The sequence below is a fragment of the Anabas testudineus genome, chromosome 18 (genome assembly GCF_900324465.2).
Source record: "Anabas testudineus chromosome 18, fAnaTes1.2, whole genome shotgun sequence".
In the NCBI taxonomy this organism is placed as follows: domain Eukaryota; kingdom Metazoa; phylum Chordata; class Actinopteri; order Anabantiformes; family Anabantidae; genus Anabas; species Anabas testudineus.
In genome coordinates this window covers 19,954,002-19,964,016 of record NC_046627.1, presented here as the reverse complement: position 1 = coordinate 19,964,016, position 10,015 = coordinate 19,954,002, and the positions used below count along the sequence as shown (strand labels likewise).

The 10,015-nt window shown below is 39.7% G+C and overlaps 1 protein-coding gene across 3 annotated transcripts; it reads right to left on the bottom strand.

Moving 5' to 3' along the window:
* Window positions 1-47: 47 nt before the first annotated feature.
* On the bottom strand, window positions 48-9,215 carry f13a1b (coagulation factor XIII, A1 polypeptide b). 3 transcript variants are annotated; one of them, XM_026352543.1, is made up of 15 exons: window positions 9,024-9,215; window positions 6,095-6,318; window positions 5,189-5,377; window positions 4,711-4,959; window positions 4,494-4,612; window positions 4,318-4,425; window positions 4,045-4,219; window positions 3,473-3,611; window positions 3,152-3,255; window positions 2,969-3,057; window positions 2,674-2,827; window positions 2,207-2,482; window positions 1,743-1,903; window positions 1,360-1,496; window positions 718-859 (listed from the first exon to the last, which is right to left on the bottom strand). In XM_026352543.1, exons 2-15 carry the CDS (start codon window positions 6,279-6,281, stop codon window positions 718-720), a joined length of 2,229 nt encoding a protein of 742 aa, XP_026208328.1. In that variant the 5' UTR covers window positions 6,282-6,318; window positions 9,024-9,215. The 3 variants fall into 3 exon arrangements, with proteins under 3 accessions (XP_026208329.1, XP_026208328.1, XP_026208327.1); XM_026352542.1 differs by having other exon boundaries at window positions 9,028-9,214; XM_026352544.1 differs by lacking the exon at window positions 9,024-9,215 and having other exon boundaries at window positions 48-859; window positions 6,095-6,281.
* Between the last annotated feature and the right edge of the window lie 800 nt (window positions 9,216-10,015).

Here is a 10,015-nt window from a genome sequence, read left to right as displayed (position 1 = left end):
GACTAAAATTCAGTCACACTTAATAGACAACATGTTCACAGTCACAATATTATGCAGTTGTAGATCTTTTATTTGGCTGATGTTTGGTGTTGCACAAAGAAAAAGGGAAACTTACATAGATTGATATAAAGGGGTCGAAGGAACTCTTGCTACTAAAATGTATAGTTTCATAATATAATGATAAACTTGCTTTAAACAGTGAAGACAATGCAGATTTTTTTATATATAAAATAATATTTTTAATTGGTTCTACATACTTTAAAAGATAATATGATGGTTGTGTAAATGAATTAATGTAGCTTTAAAAACATAAACTGTGTATTAAGTCATCCCTGTATCTTCTGCCATTCTATTTCTGTATCTGAATTTATTGTTTAAAAATTAACCACTGTAAAGATAAACACTACAGTGCAAAGTACTCATAGATAACACTGCTGGAAATTAATAGTAAGGTGACGTAACATGCAACAGCAATGACTCAAAATAGTGACAGTATATCATATTTGTGTTCAATTTTCAAGAGAAGTTAATACAAAAACTTAAAATTTTGTTCCTACTCTGTTCCTGGGTTTCAAAGTGTCGCCATCTAAATGCTGAAGCTACAGTTTACCTGTTGCACAAACAGCTGTAAACCTACAGTTATAAGATTATATTTATATTTAGGTTCTGTAAGTTAACTGAGTTAAATGATGGGCGTCAGCAATCCTGCAGGGAACCTCAGGGCTTGATGGTGATGGACGCTTGGCCATAGACCTGCCTGAGAACAGGACAGTCCAGAGTGGCGATCACCCTGGTGGAGCCAGCCCTGTGCGGGGTGAAAAACTCGGCCCAGGTCAGAGAGGAACCAGCTGTGATCAAACTGAAACCAGCGGGACAGGGATTATTTTCGTGTTGATTGTCAAAATACTATCAACAATAATGAATTCAGTGCTTAAAATGGCAAATCACAGCAAATTAGTGGCAATTGAAAAAAAAATATTAATAAGCCATTAAATTAGCTGGAATTTGCTACATATAGTATTAATTGCATTTTACACCACTATATCCTTGCCCTTTATAAGACAACATTCTTTATCAGGAGTTCACGGTAATATCTACATTAATTCTTGTATTAATAATGCACCTAATATGTATGAATCATCCCTTGTTTGTTCTCCACTTGTTAGAAATTACTTGAATATTATTTGGTTGTAATTTATATGTAGAATTCCAAATTTTAAAGCATCAGAATATTAAAACATAAGTAATTTCTTTTAAATTGCAAACCAAATCACTGCAGCCTGTCATGATGTGCTGCACAACCTACACACGTATAAGCTGGAAGGTTGTTAGTTTTAGTTATTTTTGCTTGAATCTCACCTGTAATATTTGAACTGGGGCGGCATGAGACCGGGTCCTTCCATGCGAATGTAGACATTTTCCAGGTTGAAGCTGAAAGGGTTTGTAAACCGCACAGTTGCCACCATCTCTTCACTCACTCTGCCTTCACCAGACACCTGGAATACACACACGATATACATTAAAGAAACAACTTTACATATTTAGCCTTTCAAAACTATCCATAAACTACATGTATGCTCGTTAGTGCATCAAACACCTTAAAGTGGCTCCTTTTTGAAAAAAGCCAAAGAAAAAAAGACAGCATGAGTGTAAGCAGATCACAAAAAACACAATTTTAACAACAATTTTAACAACAAATTTAACGGACTGAACTGTGTAGGACATTTTAGATATCTTCAGACCTCAACGGTGAGTTTGGGATTGTGCAGGGTGACAACTTTCATGGCAGAAACAACGTGGCCGGTCTCCTTGACCTTCCCAGTAACAATAAAGTGAAGGTTGGCCTGTTCCACCAGATGCTTCATATAGCTCTTTGACTGGACCATCACCACCTCTTTAGCACCTGCAGAACAGAAAAATACAACACACTCTGCTGTAGCTTCATTGAGCTTGTTTTTTAGAGCCACAATATACATGTAAATATTCTCAGGTGAAGGACTGATACCCACTTCAACTAAGTTTTACTGATGTCTGATATTGTAATTTCTCAAATCCTCTTAATAATAAATAATTTTGATATATTAATATGATGACATTATAAACAGAAAGTCTTTTGAGTATTATATTGCAGTATTTTTATTAGTCATTAGAGTTTTATATGCTGAAGACAAAAATAAATGAATGAATGAATTGAATCCCTACTTACTGGAGTTGGGGCTGATCTTCACTGAGGGGTCTCTGAGCAGGAACTCATGCTTGTTGACACCGGTGTAGTACACCACACTCCCGCTGATGTAGGTGTTCACAGTGCGCTCTTGGTTGCTTCGGTTTACAAACTCCAAGCTCAGCTCAAAGTCGTCTCCCACTCTGATTTCCAGTTTGGGCAGGACCAGGTCTATGTCAGCCACAGGAAGGTCAGACTTGTCTCTTTTGCAGCCAAACTCCTCTGCCTTTTCCAGGACGGTCTGCTCCTCAGCACTACCTGGATTGCACAAGTGAAATTAATTTCTGTTTTAGCTAAATCTGTATTTTTTCCTTCCTCTGTAACTGCACTCAGTCATTCTCTTTGTGGACACTGGACTTTTTCTTTGCTTGACAGGAACCTGTTCTCAGTCCCTCAGTCCTTCTACCCCTGTTCACACACTGAGATTTGGGTAGGATGGAAACACTGACCTTCTACAAACTTGTACTGACTGGTGATATCGCGACGGGTCACATCTCCTGGAGTTTTGGTCAAAACCAAGCGTCCTACATGACTCCGGTTCACTTTGACAGGCTGCATGGTTCCATCTTTCTTCCGGGAATAAAACACCACATCACTGTTCACCTGTAGGAAGAAAGACAGTGAGACTGAAACCCAGTAGAGGATAAGTTCAGTGTGCAACAAGGAGCCACAGCTAAATACAACCACTTTCTTAGGTAGTGCACAAACAAAAAAGAAATGTACAAATTACACTGAAAGACTCGCCTCAGCAAACACAAAGGCTGCATCAAAGGGGAAGCACAACTGTCCATGTTTGATGGCGTAGACTGATGCAGGACCACATCTGTACATGCCTTGATGGATAATGGAGAAAGAGATCAAATATTGATATCCAATCCCCCTCCACCATCATTATTAGCTATTAAAAAGCCAAAAGCTATTCAATACCATCACTGGTCTCCTGTGGTGTTGCGTCTACAACCTGCCAGCCTCCAAAACCAGGTGGGAGGTCTGGTCGGGTCATGTAGCACTCATTCCAGCAGTGATAGTTCCTTAACAAAGACAAAGATTTAAAATGCTATTAAAGAAAGTCTCACCATCATTAGGTGTTACTATTATAATCATTATTTGTCAATAATTATAAGCAAACTCCAACGTTTCCTCCACACTAGTAACTTTCAAACAGTGGATGGGCCTTCTGGAGGAAATTAAGTGTGTTAAGCACACTTATCTGAGCATTGTAAAGAAAACTACAGTGTCATGTGGTACCAGATGGAGTCCTTGGTGCGGTTGCGGTCCACCCTGCCATTCTCATCCAAGATGATGTCAGTTTTCAGGTTTCCATCATTGTCATGGGCAGAGTAGTAGTTGGTGACGACCCGGGATGGGATGCCGAGACACCGCAGGACTGGAATACAGAGCCAGAACGTTTAATGGCAAGAAAATACAGAATCTAAGGAGTGATTAAACTAAAATAAAACTTAACTGGTATTATGGTCAAGAGTTAGTACGGTGAGCATGTCCTATAGTGTATTATCTTTGCCTCCCAAGTGGATGACATGATCCAATATATGAAACCCCAATCTCTCTGAACTTACTAAGCACAACAATCACACTTCATGAAAGCATGTTGGGTTGTTTTTGTGAAAGACAATTCATGCTTTCAAAACTTAGGTTGCATGATAATATTGCCTGGTGGAAATTTAGTCAGAGCTGCATGAACAATTTACAGCTTCTCTTTCTAATCTGTCCTAAATATTAAATCAATAAACACTGAGGTCAAAAGAAAAAGTCATAAATAATGTGAAAGAAAAAAGGTTTGGATTCTTTTAAGCTCTCACAGGTGTTGAAGACGGCAGCGTAGACCCAGCACTGAGCGTAGCAGACCGGCATCTTGCTGCTGGCGTAGCTCAGCAGGATGTCGGTGCTTCCAGTCCAGGAAGTGGGCGCCACTCCGTAGGTGTACTCTCCAGTCCAGTTACCCACCAACACACCATTGTCATCAAGAGAGTCCAGCTGAGTAGAAAAAAATTTAAGATGTCAAACGAGCCTTTCCACAAGTGTAAAAAACTGTTAATGTGTTGTAGAGCATGTCCATTGATTGAAGTTCTTACCATAGCAGATGCCTGTCTGGCCACCTTAATGGGGTCTCCTCTGTTGTTGATGGGCATATCAGACCTGTCCATGACGGACAGACATGCATCCAAGACTCCATAGTTGAACTAAGAAAAGTAAATGTGTCAGAAAACCTAACTGGTAAACAAGTATGGGAAATTAGTAGCGCTGCTACCTGGCCATAGTTCCAGTCTCTCTCAGCAATATCATCGAAGGCCCCATGATAGATGATCCCCATCTCATTCATCACACACTCCTTCCTTTCTTCCTCATCATCCAGAAACACAGCATCATCTGACGGAAGACAATGGGTTGTGTGGATGTTTGTAAGCGTTTATTTGTGAATGTTCGAACAAAATAAGAACCTTTTTGGTCTTGTGGACTGAACAAACCTGCCGCCCAGGGGTTGAAGAGGATGTAGACATCCCTGCTGTTGTCTTTTCTGGTCCTGCGAATGCCGAAGGGCGTCATCACAGCAACGTACATGTGGTACTTTCCAACAATGCAGTTTGCTGCAGGTGTGATGCCCATGGTGATCACATTATCAGATTTGTTTATGATGCGGCCCTCCCAGGAGCTCTGACGCTCCTTAGTGGGCAAGACAGGAATATAGGTGCCTTTGCTGTACTGAGGGTTGGAGCCTTGGAGAACAGAGAGCATTGAAAGATTTATGTAAATGAAAATGTCTGGATGTACTAAACCATGTATACTCTAGGGGATAGAAACGAATGTAATGTTTTTCTCTCACAGAGACAGGATGAGACTCAAAACTCTCGCTTTATGAGTCAGAGGTTTCCAATGTTGTTTGGTGTTTCTACTGTAGCTACCCACATGCATATGGATAACATCTGTATTATACATTGTGCTCACCAATGACAAACTCTACAGCAAACTTGTCCTCAGCAGGTTTATAGGTTCGGTCGAAGGTGATGTTGACTTGGAACTCTTGTCCTCTGCGGACGATGAGAAAGTCCGAATGGTACAGTGCGGTGTGGTGATCTATCTTGTTGATCTCATCAGGCTTCTTAATCATGTCCACGTCCCAGATGTCAAGATACTCTGAATGAACGGAAAAATCACGTCTCAGTCAGACTTTGTACATCCAACACTAACAGCTTAGACTGTGAACATAAAACCAGAGTTTATTTAATTAGAATATACAACAAGTATCTACTGTGTATAATAATGCAACCAGGGGCCAGTGGAGAAGTCAAAATATCCGTCCAGTTGTCTCGAGTGTCTTTTGGTGGGAATACTCAGTTTGGGGTTGTTTGGTGGTGAAGCTCGCCAAGAGTCAGCAGATGTCAACTTGTAAACGTAGTATAAACAACAGTGATATGTTTGTACTGCATCTCTCCCCTACAACTCGGTCACTCGCTGTCAGTTTGATGCTCAACTCTTAATTTACCACAAACTTCCAGTTACTGCATTCATTCATTGTCACATGTCATATCTGGATCTCACAGATAGCAGCTCTTTGACAATAATACATTCTGTGGTGAGCGACAAGCTGCAGGAAGGGAGCAGAGTTTATCCTGGTTGAACGCCATCCGTCTGCCAGTCATGTGCAAATCCTACTGGAAACTGTGTCACTGTTGGGGAATTTATTTCCTGCAACCAACATACACTGTGAAATCTGTCTGTTGTCCCTCTCATGTTTGTTATTTCTATCTTTCTGACTGAAAAGAAGTTCCCCCCATGGTATGAATTAATTAGAGTTTTCAAGGAGGAGCAGAGTTGACGTTGTATGCTGCTTTAACTAGTGTCTACATTTACCCGTCAGAGGTGGAAGTCCTCTGGGGCCCACTGTGCCAAAATGCTCAAACTCTGGGATGTCTGCTGCGTCAACATTGGAGCTGGCAGTGGGAGCTGCAGCACGGCCACGGCTCGTCACCTTGGGAGGGGGTCCAGTAGGAGCAGGAGGGGGAGAAGAAGGAGTAGCGGTGGCACCTTGATCAGACATGATGGTAGTAGATCAGGGTGGGTGATCTGTGGAAGGACTGTAAGAGGAAAGAGAGAGTGTTTTAATGCTGTTTGCCTGTATAAAAAAATCACTACATTACATCTTCATTGCTTTTAAAACACAATAATTTAAGACATGTATTTTTTGCCATCAAAATAAATCTGATGCATTGTAGTAAAATGTGACGTCCTACACTAGTTTGTGTCTTTGTAGTTTTTACTTTGCAGTTTCTAAAGACTACATTCCCATCAGGCTCCATTAGTTCCTGCAGCTGTTTTGACCCTCAGCTGCTTCACATGTGTGGAAAAAATGTGAGAACATGCCTCATTGTGTGTGTGTGTGTGTGTGTGTGTGTGTGTGTGTGTGTGTGTGTGTCTATGTGTGTGTGTGTGTGTGTGTGTGTGTGTCTATGTGTGTGTGTGTGTGTGTGTGTGTGTGTGTGTGTGTATGTGTCTGTGTGTGTGTTTGTCTCTCTTCAATTCAAGACCAAAAGATTTTCAGAACAAATAGTCGTAAGCTATTATAAAACTATTACAGTTATAGGAACATCCTACGTCCCTTGAATGCAGCAGTTGTGTGAGTACTTTTATAACACATGTGGTTTCCATGTGTGTTTGTGGGTTAAACCAGAGGGGGTTTACAGTCACTGCCTTTTTTTCTGGTAAATAAAAATACTTTTAGAGTTTGGCGATTTATTTTCACATCACACATGTACTTAGTACATGTTACGATAGGACTTTTACTTATAATTATTGCTTATTCTAACTACTTTGTTTGTGTTTTATTTTATATCTAGTGTTTTTAATTACACAAATCTGCCTGTTTACTTTAGCATTTGTTAGTAAAAGTACAAATAAAGTAATATGTCTGTTTGTATTTTGACTGTGTGGCACTGATAAACTGATGAAGTCACAAAGACTGGATCGGAATATCTCTTTCACTACTGCTAATATAAGTGCTACTTTATTTACAGTGAATATTGCAAGTTGTACAGGAGTTCATATTAATGTGAGAACTTATTGATAGCTTTAAACCTTTTGGTATTAATGTGCCGTCGCCTGCTGTCGGCCCACTTGTCCTTCTGACACCATGCATGCAGTTCCCATGTGTCCGTGCAGTCAATGGTGAGGGTGAAAACAGAGCTTTCTCTGTGCTAAATCATGACTCACGCGGCTAAACATCATCCCCAACCTCTCTCCTAACCCACCACAAACCAACATTATGCAAACATGAGCCTTATTCTCAGGCAGGTGTTTGCCCCAAAGACTTGACGTACTGTGCACCCTGCATCTTATGAAAACAGCAGTTGTGTATCTAATGGTTAAATCTGCCTCATTTAATCCCGTCAGTAATGTCATGCCTCCCTGAGCTGCAGTGGCAGCCTGCCCCACCCCCTGGAACACTTACATCAACATTTAGTTATTTGGCAGACGCTTTTATTCAAAGCGACTTACAGTGAGGTACAATGTAAAGGCAGGGTAAGCATAAGGTCTACTGGAGGTAGACCACAGGGATTCAAACCCCAGTCTCCCACATGGAGGAGGGGCTACACTACTACTACTACACTATCCAGCTGCTGGCTGGAAACTGGCATAACATAGACCCCATGTGGACTAATCGTAATTCACATTTCATGTTTTGTGGATTTATTGAGTCACACTCAGGGTCTTTGTTTACACTGACTTGATGTGTTCATACCCAGAGCTAAGTTTGAATCTACATGTTTATTTATTCACCACCATGGTCAGTCAGGTTGAAGTCTTTTCGGTTTATTGTTTTCACTTTTTCAAGTACTTTTAAGAGTGGAAACACGCCCTTTTTCTCCTAGGACAAGTGTGACATGTTCAATTTGCTTCTTCTGTATGGTAGTCTACAACTACAAATATCTACAATAGATTAATTGCTAATAAATTTTCTGTCTTTTGGTTACATTATGCTGTATCCTAAGTTAAGTAAAGTAAAAATGTATTGTTCCAAAGTGTTTCAAAGGATCAAAAGTAGTAGTAGTACAGTACACATTATACATAACACACCCTTTTATAGCAGAAATGATGTATATTTTCTCATATTATTAAATATGTTAAAAAAGGAAAATATGGTTAAATATGGTTGAAGAAGAGTTTTAATATTGTAGTTGGTAAAGTTTGAGTTATTGCAAGATCAAAGCTTAAACATCTACAGTACTTAACACCTTTACTACAGTAATTAGTGAAAGACTTGGCATACTAACCTACCCTCCACTCAGGTTTAACTGAGTCTTTTTCTTTAATGGTTTTGCTCCATAATAAAACGCTCTGCAAAGACCAAACTCTACCCGTGGAAAAAACATTTTCCTGCATATGCTTAGAGACAAACAAACAACCTTCAAGCTAGTTCAGTATGAAACAACACATATTTCAATTAAAGAGAGTGAGTTTTTAACTTTGTAATTATACTAAAAACCCATAGTTTCCCTGTTACTGTACAGTAAATACTCAGGCTGTGAGAGATGGATTAAGTGGGATGACTAATAGAACTAACATTTGGATGAGAGAAATGTGCATAATATGCAGTATTGCAGGCTTTGTTAGAAATGCGGAGCCTGTTTGTTTCTTTGTTTCTCCAAAACAGGAATTGCCAGACTTTCCCAATGACTCTTAAATGTATCACTAAATAGCTTTTATTGTTCACATGTGGAAGTTATTAGCTGAACAAAATTTCTGGAATAAAAGTTTTGCACCAAAGTAGATATCTTTTACTTACGTACCTCTGAAGTAAATCGGAGAGGTGAAGTTGGAGAGAGAAGCTGCTGTTGTTTGAAGCTGGTCTGCGGCTGATGCTGCTGCTGCTCCGTCCAGTTCAAGAGTCTCCTGCTTCTGCTTATATACAGAACCCTGCAGGGGTAAGTGAGAAATATGTGTGTGTGTTTGTGTTTGTGTGTTGGAGCTCTGCAGGGAAACAGTGTTGTTGTGGGTGTAACTGGTCTACCATCAATCTGCCATCTCTGTACAACCCACAGCTGGATGAGACAGATACAGTCACTGACCGAGCCCCAGTCCCACTGGAGATGTTTCTGCTGTGAAGCCGTCAGACAGTTTGATACAGTACAAGCCCACATAATGTGATAAAGTGATTATCTATCAAACTTATTTCACATATTCACTTTGTTTCACTGTTTATTTCTAGCTTTCTCTCGTAGGTTACTACTTATAATAACTTAGACAGCCTCCGGTTTTTGAACCAATGTTTTCAAAGCTAAGTTTTGAGCTGTTTTGAAAATGTAAATATGCTAAAACTAGAAATATGAACAAAACGACAATCAGCCGCTAAACATCAATGCGTTAACAAAATTGTGCATAGTTAAAACCTAATAGAGATACTAGTCTTGTTATTATTGTTATTTCACATGGGTCTGCCAGGAATTTTATTTTAGAGTCGTTTAAATAAGGCAGCTCCCTGCTGCCAGGTGCACTGTGTGTAATGATTAAATTTAGCATTGTTATTATAATTCATATTTATCTTGCACTCTATTTGTAACAGCATGGTCACAGAGTGCTGCTTAATGTCTATTTAAATATGTTTGTATCAGTATTGTTGATTTAAATATTATTTATCTTTGCATTCTTTGCAGCGTTGCTCATTTTAGGGTTTAAATCTGTCCGTTTGGTCACAGGTGTGGTCGATGTGCTGGATCTTCATTCAGCTTTGATGGTAGTGTAGTTCCTGGTGGCATATTGACTATTGTGGCATTTTTA

Coding starts and splice junctions, on each gene's coding strand:
- f13a1b (XM_026352543.1), bottom strand. CDS start 6,281: ATGTCTGATCAAGGTGCCACCGCTACTCCTTCTTCTCCCCCTCCTGCT. Junction 5,378..6,094: donor AGGACTTCCACCTCTGACGG/GTAAATGTAGAC, acceptor CCGTTCATTCAG/AGTATCTTGACATCTGGGAC. Junction 2,828..2,968: donor CAGCCTTTGTGTTTGCTGAG/GCGAGTCTTTCA, acceptor TTCTTCCTACAG/GTGAACAGTGATGTGGTGTT.